General features: G+C 40.0%; 1 protein-coding gene across 1 annotated transcript in view; it reads left to right on the forward strand.

The window, feature by feature from the left end:
• The window catches only part of LOC135520081 (glutamate receptor ionotropic, kainate 3-like), a 134,952-nt gene extending 119,861 nt beyond the window's left edge, over window positions 1–15,091 (forward strand). Inside the window, exons 13-16 of the mRNA XM_064945404.1 lie at window positions 4,724–4,941; window positions 7,384–7,609; window positions 10,157–10,410; window positions 11,110–15,091. Coding sequence (XP_064801476.1) covers window positions 4,724–4,941; window positions 7,384–7,609; window positions 10,157–10,410; window positions 11,110–11,502 — 1,091 coding nt within the window. The 3' untranslated portion in view covers window positions 11,503–15,091. The remainder of the gene's footprint in view (window positions 1–4,723; window positions 4,942–7,383; window positions 7,610–10,156; window positions 10,411–11,109) is intronic.
• Window positions 15,092–15,329: the final 238 nt, after the last annotated feature.

Consider the following 15,329-nt stretch of genomic DNA (forward strand, 5'->3'; position numbering starts at 1 on the left):
AAGGATATTACGGCGACACCACGCTAATGCGGTCGCCTCGTCCACCCTTAAAGACATTCGTAAGCAAATGGAGCCCCGTAAATGCTTTGACATAATGAAGTCAGCCGAGGATTAAAAAAAAAGAGCTACTAATAAAATGTTTAACCTCAATGTAACAAGACAAATTAGGGAGGCTCGACGGTGGATCTCTGCCGGTAGGAGAGCAAATGCGACAATCCATTAAGCACAAATGCTGTACTCCGCGGCAACTCTCCCGCGTAGCTGCATGGTATCTTTGACTATTTGCATTGTGAGTGGAGGCTAGGAGTCAAACAGTACAATATGCGAGGGAGGAGAGGAACGAGCAAAACAGGAAGTTGGTGATTCATCTTTGAACAGGATTGATAGTCCTTTGTCATTGGAATGGTAGGTCAACCACTTGAATCTTGAACTTCAACCACCTGTGTTGGTAAAGAATATTGTTCCTTTGAATACTGTCCTCCTCTAAGCAGGTTAATGTTGTTCCCCCAGATTACATACCATACAACAGGATATTTTACTTGATACAGCAAAATGGTCTAAGAGTCTATACAGTTACTTTAAAATGATTTGGACATAAAACACAGAAAATGATTTCATCTGGGATATTGACTTGCTTTGTTCTTTGGACACAAGTGAAAAAAAATGCATTTGGTGACAGTAGCAAGGTTATCTACCTTTGTAATTTGGGTGAACTATCCCTTTAAGATCATAGTGCTAATGTGGTCTGGAATTGCTTAGAACAATTACGTTAACAGGTTACAATTACTCTTTAAACATGTTGCCTTTTCCCAATCCAACTTAGTGAAAGTGAAAAAAAAAAAATAACCTGCGTCATTTGCAGTTAACTAAAAAAGTAGGTCAAACATTGATTCTCTGGAAGACATACCCACACAAAATGTGTTTTTTTTAAATCCAGTTCCTTATAACAAACCTTTATACGATCTAATCGATTGGTCATGTCATTTATCAATGCAGAAATAACAGTCTTCACCCTGGAGCACCATGTGCTGCCTGCGCACATGTATCTACGGTCTAGTATTGAGTAATTGTGGCACCTATGTGTTCTATAGCCAGGTGCGGACTGGCCATCTGGCATTTCAGGAAAATGCCAGATTACCTGTCTGTAACAAAGACATTTGAGGGTCTGTGCTCAGGCTAAGGGGAATGGTGACCGTTGCATGAGAGAGAAAAAGGACCATGGAGTTCAGCAGGTGCTCACAGTCAAACCGTAAAAAAAAGAAAAACCAAGGAGGCAGAGAAATATACTTTATTTAATTCCATGCTGGAAAGAATACAATAAGTGCTAATGGAAAATGCGAAAAGCGCTATGTGTTCTGCCCTGATTCAAATGGTCCAAGTATGTATCCAAAGGGTGCATTTTGTTATACAAACCAGACACCTTATGCTCTGCTGCCAAACTCACCTAACAGCCGCTGAGGAGGAAGCCATATCATTGACATGTTTGGAAGAGGAAGAGATGCCTAATAAAACAAAATCCTGCCAGCTTGTCTGTGGGAGTGAGGTGTCCTACAAAACAAGAACACACAAAATGGAGAGGTGTAAAAGGCACACCTTGCATGCTTCAAAAGAGGTGCGCTCTGGGCCGCGTGAGGCTTTTCTCATGGCAAACATAGTGTCTGATGGGTGTTGCAAAACGGGTGAAACATGAATATAAGTTGCTATATTGATACGCAAAATGTGTAAGTAACATAAGCTGTACAAAATATTGCATTTATAGACATGGGGCATTGTTTTGACCTTATCTGTGTAATCTTAATCCGATAAGGAGAAGAGAGTTTCTCAACTTGGAAAACATTTTTAGTTTATATGACATTCAGTATTTAAAAATAGATTAACAAGCTCTAACAGCCTCTGGCGTAGAGAGCGTGTTTTTATGTGATGAGGCCGCTAAGGAGGGAATGTTAAGTGCAGGTAATGATTCTCACGGGAAGAGGTGCCTCCCCGATGTTAAGGTGAAGCTTTGGTTGTGGGGAAAATAATATGGGGAGAAAGCCAGGGCATTGCATTTAATAGTACTCAGTGCTTCTAAATCCACAGACAATATAACTCCCAGAAAGGCTCTGATTGTCCTTTTTCAAACCGACGATGGGGAGCAAGCAGTTTCCTTTTTTTATCAGACACTTCTGTGTAATGTATTGTCAATCTATCTTAAGCATGTGTGCTTTTGTCAATGCTGTTTTAAGGAGCCATGAGTAGTTATGAATGCTTTTTGCAAGTCGAATATTGTACTATGGTTGATAGGGGGGGTACTGTGAACGCATGAATTTCACACAGGTGGATCACGGCAAATGTTACCACTGTATGCAATATTGCAAGCATCAATAATTATCACAGAATGATCACAGCAAATGATTGTAATGTGTGTTTGCGTCAACGAATCCCAAAAGGGATGGGTTGCCAACTGGGTGCTTTGGCACAGAAATAGAATGTCCTTCATTCATTCAGCATCCCTGAGTCTAATACCTTTCTCAATAATATTGCCATTTTGCCATAGTGTGTATTTAGAGTCACATCCCCCATCCTATAACATAATTTAGATTGGAATGTTTTTGCCATCGTGTTTTGCAAGGCCTTTCACATGACATGACTACTTGAAACTATGATGTCAGCACCTAGGCCATTCGAGCTGCAGCAGCCCTGCAGTCACTGAGATTGTGTTGCTTTGTTGACTGGAACTGCGTCATTGTCTTCTGCTCTGAAAGGACATGTGTACTTCTTTGGCTTGGAAGACATGAAGTTCTTCTTCAAGGAGATGTATAATGCATTGACAAGGTTTTATTTCCTCCGGCGGCACTATTGTTGTATTTATTAGAGTGTTCTAGGTGCCGTGCGCTCCAGCTGACAACAGCATTTACGGCCTGGAATCCAATTGGGCTACCAGTTCCAGTTCCTTACCAGTCTGACTGCTGAGCTGGGTGTCCTCCTATTCTTAAGTGATAGTTCTTACCTTGGAGTGTTACTGTACTGGCCTTGTTTAGCCACCGTGTAAAGGCTGTCAAATCGCAAAGGACAAATCCAATCAAATTGGGTAAGGAAGGTTAAAAAGCTGACCACTTTACCTCCTCTCAGTGGGGTGGTTACTCTTTAAAATTGCCCTCATAAATCTTCTCAGTAAAGTAGTGGAGGGCACTGAACACAACCTCTGGTGGAGAGGTTGTTTTAGGCGTCGACAGGGACAGAAAATAAAGTATCTTTAGCCGTGAGTCAAAAAGCAATTGTAAAAAAGATATATGGGAATTTATCTGACGGAGGACCTCACAATGTCATACTAAATGCTGTGGGAGGCAGTCTGGCCAACCTAAGTAATTGAACATTTATGTCCTGAGACTGACAACACATTTTCAACCTGTCAAATGTAAGTTGTCACAAATGGATGTATGTTATGCATGCATTCTTTGTGAGACACTGCTCTACACAATTAAAAATCATGCAAAGAAGAATACAAAACAGAGCATATAGAACATACGGCTGTGGCAAAGGAGGTGGAACATTTCAAAGGCAGAGAAAGAGCAGAATCACGTTTAGATGTGACTTCTTTGTCTTGGTGACGTTATTTTAATTGGACGCAGACCTAGTGTCAGGTTTCTTGATGAAACCCCACAGCGAAAAAGCTAACACGTGTCAGTTTATTATTTCAAAAACGCCAGAATAGATTTCTATCTGTTAAGATTGGTGGTATCAGAGTTCCAGGCTGACTACATTGCAGATGCATGCCAGATCTCCAGCCCAGACCACCCACTCCATTACTGCTTTGATCTCCTCCAGTCATTTCGGAGATACCGGTCAATTAAGTGTCGCATTGCGCCCCTCTGGGGGAGTTTTATCCCGGGGGTTATCACTATAATGAACAATTATATGTAGCTACCCTCTATGGGCAGGTACGCATTCATGTGTGAGCTGTGCTAGGATTTTCCTCTTGTAGCACAATAAACCTGATTGTGACCTGATTATGATATCTCACAATGCATGTGTAGGTGTTTAAAATTGCAACTAACCTCATGATATAGCAATCAGATACCTGACTCTGCAGTCGATAACTTGCACACAACCATTGACTGGCGCATGAAACACAACTGGAATATTGTCAGCCTGGAACATGACCATTATTTTGAAATGAACTCTCAACCCAGACTGGGGGTTTGTGTTGATCCAGGAATCCTACTGTATCTAGCATTAGAGTTTGGGATCGCCCCTCAAAAGGTTGTGCTGAGCCGCTTCCTTCATAATCAGCCAATTGTAGTCAAATTAAAATATAATGGCAGCCTTCCAAACTTAGGAAGGCTGCCAGGTACTTAGATATGCTCTTTAGTTGTTTTCCATCTGAGAATTTGAGTAAGACCAAGAGTGTGTGTGTTCCATGAATCCCTTTTATGTGAAAAAGCAACCATATAACCATTGTGTTTGTTATATTCTGTAACAGTCTTATACAAAGACGATGCATATGTGATGTCAAACGTCTCCATTATAAAGGCTATAATAAACGTTTGCCTCTGGGGGTAATCTCGAGTCAAAATGGGTCCCCTAAATGGACAGAAATATTGTCTGGAAATGACCTCATATTTCATAGAATATGTATATGAACCATGCAGGCAAAATTCAAGCCAAAATGTGAACTAAACAATTACCTATAGTGTAATCTGTAAGGTGTCTGTTGTTCTCCCTCACCCTGTCTGCCATCCAGGCTCTGAGCTGATGCCCAAAGCCCTGTCCACCAGGATCATCGGAGGCATCTGGTGGTTCTTCACCCTCATCATCATCTCCTCCTACACGGCCAACCTGGCCGCCTTCCTCACCGTGGAGCGCATGGAGTCGCCCGTGGACTCTGCCGACGACATCGCCAAGCAGACCAAGATTGAGTATGGTGTGGTCAAAGACGGTGCCACCATGTCTTTCTTCAAGGTATGTATCTTAGAAGACGGGGTCTGTCTGCTTTGGTTTTGAGTTGTGCTTTTGTTTCATGTTGATTTCATTACTCGTATTAAATAAACAATCTGCCAGGAACATTATCTGAAAAGAACATAATTAAATCTCTTCATTTCAATTCTCCAGTCATTTTAAGCAGTTTGAATGCAGCCCCATTGATTGAAGCACGCTGAGTACACACAGTTATATTCTCATAAAACATGTTTATGAAGAACTGAGACAAGATGCTGGATCTGTACTTTTTTATATACAGTATGCTTCTCAATAAAATAAAATAATCATATTCCACAAAATTTATTTTTTTATTTTTTTATTTCCAGTTAGATCTTAATTCCCGCTGCAAAAGCAAGTTCTCCACTTCTCCACGCTGTTTGATGTGATCCTCCATAATGATTTTTTATTCCAAAGTTTCAGCTTTTGCCCTGCAGGGTTCTCAGCTTTATTTTATTATTTTGAGTTTCGCCTCAAATGCTGTCACAGTGGTGCTGAATAACATGTAAGGGTTTGCTGTTTTTCTGTGTAAGAAAAGGAAAATATTGGACACAGTGCTATGGAAAATGTTTTATGGACAAGGGAAGGTCCATACGTTTATTTCACACAAATAGCAACGATAACAGATCATTTTACCCAGGGTGATTGTCCCAGTTTTACACTTTCAAATATTCTCTGTAATATGTGTGCCTCTGCTAAAGAGAGTATCTTTGTAGTTTCCCCTGCCTTGACAATATCATTGAGGATGTATTTTTAGTTGACTTCTCTCGTTTGATATTTCCGTCATCCCTATTTCCTTGATATTAGTTTATTCATATTACATTAAATTAATATTATACTTATTGGCACTTTGGAATTTTGAAAAGTGTGTTACAAATATTATTATTCATAATTTCTCTCTTTCTACTCTCTGTTAGCAATATGTCTCAGCTGCTCTATGTCCGATCAGAATATCCACCAATAGACTTTTCACCCGCATAAAGATTCCCAGTGACCACCAACAAATCCACTGGAGGAGAAAGAGAACATTAGTAACCATTCTATTCCAGGAGGCTTGATTAACATGGAGTTCAATGAGGGATTAGGCATGGTCCATGGAGTAACTAGAATTTGTGATTATACCAAATTAGAGTCATCAGTTGCCTAACCATTGGAACTACTGGCTATGGTATAAACCAGGGGTGGCCAACTCTCTTCCTGGGGAGCTACTGAGTGTTCAGGCTTTTGCTCCAGCCCCTACTGAAACACACCTTATCCTACTCATCATCTCCTCATTAGGGCCTTTAGTATCTAATGGCTGCCTGTCTACCCTGAGCTATACACATCTATTTGAACCTTCTCTAAATGAAAGATTATTGACAATTAGTCAAGAACTTGCTGTAAGTTCTCGGAACAGTAAAAAGTGGATTTTACTCCTTAAGCGTGTTTACTTTGATTAGTGACAGGTATGATTGCAGTGTTATTAGTCAGAGGAGACACAGGTGTCTATAATTACCTCATCAGTTGCAGAGCTCAAGTGCCCTCGGTTCCTTCTCGTTATCACTGGGAGGGCTAACGAGCTCGACTGAAGCGGATGAGGGAGCTGATAAATACTGAAGAGGTCGGGGAGTAGCTGTAGATATGTCAAATCACACTGCATGGAAGGGCACTGTAGGGCAAAGTAAATCTTTGCACTGTAATCTCTGGCACACTTACAGTAGCACTATGCTATCTTGACAATCAGATGTACTCTGTATGTCACCTGCACGTCTAAATAAATAAAAAATCACATTTTAACCGTCAATGCAGGAATTAAGTAACTAAAGAGCTTTAACATCCTTCATATTTTCAAATGACTATGGTGATGAGTCAGTAATTATCTGAAATTAGGTATGGAATAACATTTGACCCCTTGTCAAGTAGCATGAAATATCACATAGACAAACGCAAGGCTAATAGAGAGGAACTAAATGAATCCAGCATTTTTCACTATTTCCTGTGGATGAAAATAGATGACATTACCTCCCCTTACTACATTATTATATCCAGTGGCACAAGTCACTTTTTATATTAAAAAATAAACAATAGATGTATGAAAGTATATAAGTGTCAAAGTAGATATAGGACTTGAAAGCAGTGAATGTTAGTGGCATTGCACAGTTTATTCCTTTTCTTGGAGCTCAAGGCTCCAATACATTCCTTTATTTGTACAATTATATACTTCTCGAAATGGAGAATTGTGGGAAAAGGATAATAACAGCATGATAGGTGCTCTAGATTGCCAGAGTATTTTCAACACCAGAGGGCTATCGTGTAATGGGATCAACACGGTGTAGAAAACATGTTAATTAAAAAAAAGAACTGTGTAGACTCAATGACCCTTTGACCAGCTGTAATGCACAATCTGAGATTCAACATTGATTGTACTTTCAATTCTTCCCCTTACAGAAATCAAAGGTGTCTACTTTTGAGAAGATGTGGGCCTTCATGAGTAGTAAACAGAGTACGTCGCTGGTCAAGTCCATTGAGGACGGCATCCAGAGGGTTCTGAAGTCTGACTATGCCTTGCTCATGGAGTCCACCACAATCGATTACATTACCCAGCGGAACTGCAACCTCACCCAGGTTGGAGGCGTCATTGACAGCAAAGGCTATGGAATAGGCACTCCCATGGGTAAGATGTAACAACATCTGTACCTTAATAGATATAATAGCTTCCTGATGGTATGAATACTCTCCAGCTCTCCATAAATCCTGCAACAAGCACCATCCCCCACTGATACACTGGTAGGAGGTGGTCCTTCAAGCTGGACAGAAACAAATAACACATTCATCCTATATTTGTGCTTTCGATGCAGAGCATTTTGACTAACTACTACCGTGCTACTATTGTAGTTTACTCTTGGTATTTTTGTAATTTTTGGACTGTGTGTGTATTGTTCAATTATTGCTAGATATTTCTAGATATTTGGGGCGACAGGTACATGGTGGTTAGAACGTTGGGCCAGTAACCGAAAGGTTGAATCCCCGAGCTGACAAGGTAAAAATCTGTCATTCTGCCCCTGAACAAGGCAGTTAACCCACTGTTCACCGGTAGGCCTTCATTGTAAATAAGAGTTTGTTCTTATCTGACTTGCTTGGTTAAGTAAATAAAAAATATATATTGCTGCACTGTTGAAGCTAGAAACATAAGCATTTCGAAGCTCCTGCGAAGACATCTGCAAAACTGTGTGCACCACCAATACACTTTGAATTGATTTACTGCACCAGTCAAAGTTTGGACACACCTACTCATTCCAGAGTTTTTCTTTATTTTGACAATTTTCTACATAGTAGAATAATAGTGAAGACATCAAAACTATAAAATAACACATATGGAATCATGTAGTAACCAAAATATCTTTGAGATTCTTCAAAGTAACCACCCTTTACCTTGATGACAGCTTTGCACACTCTTGGCATTATCTCAACCAGCTTCATGAGGTAGTCATCTGTAATGCATTTCAATTAACAGTTGTGCCTTAAGTTAATTTGTGGAATTTCTTTCCTTGTTAATGCGCTTGTTATACAGAAGATAGCCCTATTTGGTAAAAGACCAAGTCCATATTATGGAAAGAACAGCTCAAATAAGCTAAGAGAAATGACGGTCAGTCAATACGGAACATTTCAAGAACTTTGAAAGTTTCTTCAAGTGTAGTTGCAAGAACCATAAAGCGCTATGATGAAACTAGCTCTCATGAGGACCGCCACAGGAATGGAAGACCCAGAGTTACCAGCCTCAGAGATTCCAGCCCAAAGAAATGCTTCACATTAACACGTTTTAATATTTTTAATATTTTTATTTAACCTTTACTAAAGGACACCAATAAGAAGAATGGACTTGCTCGGGCCCAAGAAACACACGCAATGGACATTAGACCGGTGGAAATCTGTTTTTTGGTCTGATGAGTCCAAATTTGTGATTTTTGGTTCCAACCACTGTGTCTTTGTGAGACGCAGAGTAGGTGACCAGATAATCTCTGCATGTGTGGTTCCCACCGTGAAGCATGGAGGAGGAGGTGGGATGGTGTGGGGGTGCTTTGCTGGTGACACAGTCTGTGATTTATTTAGAATTCAAGGCACACTTAACCAGCATGGCTACCACAGCATTCTGCAGCGAAACGCCATCCCATCTGGTTTGCGCTCAGAGGTCTAGGACAATGACCCAAAACACACCTCCAGTCTGAGTAAGGGCTGGCCTCCACAATCACCCGACCTCAACCCATTTGAGATGGTTTGGGATGAGTTGGACCATGGAGTGAAGGAAAAACAGTCAACAAGTGTTCAACATCAAATCAGATCAAATTTATTTATATAGACCTTCATACATCAGCTGATATCTCAAAGTGCTGAACAGAAACCCAGCCTAAAACCCCAAACAGCAAGCAATGCAGGTATAGAAGCACGGTGGCTAGGAAAAACTCCCTAGAATGGTCAAAACCTAGGAAGAAACCTAGAGAGGAACCAGGCTATGTGGGGTGGCCAGTCCTCTTCTGGCTGTGCCGGGTGGAGATTATAACAGAACATGGCCAAGATGTTCAAATGATAATTATCACAGGCAGAACAGTTGAAACTGGAGGTGGACTGGGGACAGCAAGGAGTCATCATGTCAGGTAGTCCTGAGGCATGGTCCTAGGGCTCAGGTCCTCCGAGAGAGAGAGAGAAAGATAGAGAGAATTAGAGAGAGCATACTTAAATTCACACAGGACACCGGATAGGACAGGAGAAGTACTCCAGATATAACAAACTGACCATAGCCCCCCGACACATAAACTACTGCAGGATAAATACTGGAGGCTGAGACAGGATGTGGGAACTCCTTCAAGACGGTTGAAAAAGCATTCCATGTGAAACTGGTTGAGAGAATGCCAAGGGTGTGCAAAGCTGTCATCAAGGCAAATGGTGGCTACTTTGAAGAATCTAAAATACATTTTTTATTTTGGTAACTGCATGATTCCATATATGTTATTTCATAGTTTTAATGTCTTCAGTATGTTTTTACAAAAACCCTTGAATGAGAAGGTGTGTCCAAACTTTTGACTGGTACTGTATATTAATATGCAATGACTACATTTGAGCCATATGTTGTGAAAACACCCCTGTGGCCTCATCAACGAGATCCAGCTAGTGGTTTATCTTATCTTTCAACCAGTCTAAAGCAGACCTGTTGCTTGCCTTACAGGCTCTCCATACCGGGACAAAGTGACCATCGCCATCCTGAGCATCCTGGAAGATGGCCGTCTGCACATGCTCAAGGAGAAGTGGTGGAGCGGCAGTAGCTGTCTGGACGAAGAGCGCCGTGAGAAAGCCGGCCCCATGGGCATTCCGAACCTGGGAGGGATCTTTATAGTGCTGGCGTGTGGCCTGGTTCTCTCCGTCTTTGTGGCTATAGCCGAATTCATATACAAGCTAAGGAAGACGGCGAAACGTGAGCAGGTAGATATTATCCCCATGAATCTGATTCAAGATTGTTGATCAGTAATTTAGGTACTTGATGTAATTATTTTATTAATGACATTGTTTGCATGACGTAGAGTATATATTGGTTAATTTTAGATCCTTCACTTGCCTAACTGTGCTTATTTCTAACAATATGAACACAACCTTAAAATCCAAGCTGTACTTTGTCCATTTTAGTTCTCTTTAAAGGAATTTGCATTCCCTCAAATAATCCCTGTGCTATTTGGCCATAAAATAGAACATTTATTTAATTTTAACAGGCATAATTGCAAATTGGAGCATGCCGAATTAATCCGTTATTAGTCATTGCAGATGTCAGAATACCATGAATCTCAGCAGTTGTAAATCGCAGATTGGAGTTATGTAACTAAGTGGGTTGTGTCAAGCATGCTTGTATAGGTAATGGGGTAAGAATACGGCTCTGTGTTCAATCTATCTGACAGAGCAGGAACAGTGCACATTGCGTGGGTTGCAAGTGGTGGGGGTTGCAGTTTGACATGGCTGTCAGCGATGGGAGAGGAACAACATGCATGAATGTTCTGTGGCAAATGTGTTTTGCACTCTTGATTTTGTTGACACTCTATGCTGTCAGAACCATTTAAAGCTAAGGCATTTACCCCCCATCCCTTTCCCCCCCCCCTTCTCTCCCCTCATCCTCGCCCTTTTTGCCCAGAGGTCTTTCTGCAGTGCCATGGTGGACGAGATCAGACAGTCGTTCACCTGCGGGACGCGTGTGAAACACAAGCCCCACCACCAGGTCCCGGTCATGGTCAAGACGGATGCAGTGATCAACATGCACACGTTCAACGACCGACGACTCCCGGGAAAGGACAACTTGAGCTGCAACACTGGGATGACCCCCGTGTTCCCGTGACAGTTTGCGCCTCCCAGAGAAAGAGCCTCCTGAGCAATGTGGAGGGCATGATTGGTCCCGAAACCTGGGACAATGGAATCGAGGGGATCACCAGATTCACCATCAACCACAGCGACATAGGGACACTAACGAAACATGGAACACTATCTAAACATGGTACTATCAAAATGGCAGCATCGGCGACACAGGTATGACAACGTTCACCCATGTATTCCAAAAGAGACAGAAAAAGAGAGAGAGTGAGGTGGAGGAGAAGAACCATCTCCAAATAATCTGTATTCAAGTCCGATGTTTACGTACGTAACACAAAATATACACTCACCAAGGAATCACAAGATATCCGAGGAATCCTTGATTGACAACAAAGATTCAACCTTTTTATTGGACATATGGCATAAAGACAGAGTTGGCTTCGTTGAGCATGGCAATAAAAGAACTACAGACAGACATGGGAAATGGGGTTTTGATGGGAGATCAGTTATGTCACACATAGCACATCACGATCATTCAAAGTTAAAGTTCTGACGATTCTTTTTGATCTTGTCCGGAGGTCCTTTGGCAGCAGAAAATGATGTTACCTCAAACCTTGTACAGACATAACATTGGATTCTTGATTTGCTCTCTTTGAGTCACTGTCTATTTTGTGGGAGGCGTTTATAAATGCATGGCTTGGACCATCGGCCTTCTATAATTCAACTACAATAAACATGTCCTTAGTACATGCAGATGACAGCAATGGAATCCGAACAGTGAGCAAATCCCATAGTGAGAGAGAGAGCATTGGTCACTCAGTGAACTAGGTTCGGAGATTATCTTTAATTGACGAAACATTACTGTTCAAAGAGAGAGAGAGAGAGAGATATCACTGAAGCTATCCCGAGATTTTAATGGGGAGACGTTGATTTATTGTTAATGAATAACGTTTCCACATGGTGCCATTTTGTTATTGTGACTAAACAAAATGTAGGGCCCTATTTGTGTGTGATTCACCATGTTATTTTCAGACATGTGTTTTGTGGACGTTAAGATAATTTAGTATGTGAAAAAAAAATGAAGAACTAGCCAATTGCCAAAGATATGCCCGTAAAATAAAACTAAACATTGGATGAATTTGTCAATTAAACTATGTTAAAGAAGAATAACCATGGCTCTTTCCCTTTTACAACACAGGGTAATGTGTTTCTATCAGATGTTATGACTTTGTTTGATTAATAAGATGCCCCCAAAAAACAAATATACAATACCCATGGGATAATGAACGAGGAGTGATTTGCTTCAACGTATTCATGTACCAAAATGCAAGTACATAACTTGAAGTGTTTACTCTTATTTGGCTCCCAATGATAAACGGACACGAACCCCCTTATATTTATTTGTTGCACTACTAGTCTATATTGTCCTCTAAAATAACTACCTGGTCTCATTACTTTTTTCGACATTTACACGTTGAACAACTGTACGATTTAGGGGTATAAACTGAATTGATTTACTCATAAAAGCATAACATATTTATGGTTATGTTAAACCCAATCATACCATTCATGTTTGAGGGGTTATGGTTAGGGTTATAGTCAGCTAGCTAGTTAGCCAGCTAGCATCTCCAGTTGGTTATCTCTGCCCATGTCCACTTAATAAACAGTTCAGAGAAATGTGTCTAGATTGGCTTTTAGTTGTCTTAAAAAAAATCAATGGCAATATAGCATTTTCAGAGGGCAATTAACCATCTGTTTCCATTTTTCCAAAATGTGTCTACAATAAGGCCCCTCAGAAATAGCCATGTTATAATCGCACAGCGTACATTGAATTGCTTTTGCTGCTTGCAATGAATTACCTTCTAACCCTTCTGACTGCTAAACAGACACTCTAATCTAAAAACGTCAGTGATATGAAAGAAATGAAGAGAGCACAGTACAGATGTACAGACTTCATAGTCACTGTTTTAAGCTGTTTGGTTTTAGTTCTGTAATCACAGGTGACTGTAAGTTACTTGGTTTAGTAGTGTGTTGGTCGGAGGACAATAGGCAAGAGACCGTATGAGTAAGAAACAAATGCTGTCATCATACTCTTCCTTCTATGTGTGTTTACTTTGTGGCCACGGCAACAGTGAATGTCCTTGGGACACGCAAATTATTTAGCTTATTCTTATTGCAGGCCCGATCTAAAAGCTTTGTAGCAGCGTTACCGAACGCTATGCTACCGTTACGGAAATGAGATAGGCTAGCTCTGAGTGGCTGACAAGACCCTTTGGTTTTGCATATGATTTTCATACTGTGCACTAGAGATAGATATCATTCAATTCGTCAATATCATGCTCAGATGATGAGATGAACAAACAGACGGAAGATCTGAAGTTTGGTTTTCTGTGTTTATGTCGTCTGTAACGCCTATAAACTGTATATCTGCAATGAGTATTGAGCTGTAGGATGCTAGCAGTCTATGTGAGCTGCCGGAATAGGGAGCTGATGAGACAGCATACCTCTGTGAGGTTTACAATATTGATAAAAAAGACAAACTATCTTGGGTTCCTTTTTTTCAACATTAACAATGTAAAGATTCAAGGAAACTTAAATCTGTGTGACTTATTATTGGTTTGGTAGAAACTCTTTGTATAAATGTTAATCAACTCCCGTCTGCAAAGTAGAGTACATGTAGATAAGATGAACAGGAGACAATGTATTTTGCTACATTTTTACAGGTAAATACATACATTTTTGTTCTCAGCCAAACACAATTTCTTAATTTAAATTTGGTTTCATGTGCCATGTTAACCTGTACCCCACTCCCACATCCTCCATATTAATTTATTCGATTGGAATGGATTATAATATATTATATTGGATTATGATCATCAAGAGCAGAATATTATATGTAAATCTTATTTTATCGCACCTAATATATTGATATGAGGTGTATGTGACGTTGTAATATTGAATTCCCCAAAACTGTAGAGGAAACTCATTTAGAATAGATTTTGTATGATCTAGCTGGCTCTTTTCTTCTCTTTTGAAACCCATGATGCAGTTGGGCAAAGACTGGTTGTTACACTACAGGTTAGACTGGCTTCCAGTTGAATTCCCCTTTCACTGCAAAGGGACTTTAAATGCTTTTTTTTGTCAATCCACATACTCTCCGAAATAATTGTGGTGAAAATGGACATCAGTGATCCATTTTAATAAAATTATTTGAATTTACTACCAAGATTTTAGTTCAGTTAATTCAATCAGTCCCAGTTATTAAGCATACTGTCTTTTTTATACCAAAATGTGAATCCAGTTATTTTACAACATTTTATGAAATCTAAGATAAAAAATAATGAAAAAAATATAATGACACATAATATGTGCAGTATGTGGTATGAGTTAGAATGAGTTACACTTTATTAAGCAATCAAACAGTCACAGCGCTAGGTATTTATTTATGTTTTGTTTTGAGTTGAGGTGAGCTGAGCTGAGCTGAATTGTCTGCTTCTATCGTTTGACAGGAAACCTTTCAAATAATAGGGTTAATATGTTGGTGCCGACCAGGGTTTTCTTTGTGGACATGCAGAATTTCTATGAATATAGTTTTTTGTAACGTTTTGTAACATTTTCCGTTTTACCTAATAACTGTATGTGTTAAGAGAAGACTATTGTTAGAATAACCATGTAAAACATGGGTAAATATAAAATCATAGAGAAGCTATTGCGTTATTTTCTTTTTAACACACTGTGAATAATTCAATTGTACAGTTTGCTGTATGGGTTATATGATTTTAAAGTTTTAAATAAAAAATGTAAAACTACATTACTCTTGTTTGAGTCCTATTATTCATAGACACTGTCAGTCGATAGAGACGAGATTCATTCAACTAAACCCGAGAATCCGTTGTTGCTATGCAATGCTATACATTGTAGTCTACCCAACATATTCTCAGGTTAAAATCTCCAGCTGTCTCTCTGATTGGTAGACGACAATGTATTGCAACAATGTACAGCATAGATTGAATGCAGGTCTGAACATCTACTCTGGAATTCTATGTATT

This window comes from Oncorhynchus masou, chromosome 29, assembly GCF_036934945.1.
Source record: "Oncorhynchus masou masou isolate Uvic2021 chromosome 29, UVic_Omas_1.1, whole genome shotgun sequence".
Classification (NCBI taxonomy): domain Eukaryota; kingdom Metazoa; phylum Chordata; class Actinopteri; order Salmoniformes; family Salmonidae; genus Oncorhynchus; species Oncorhynchus masou.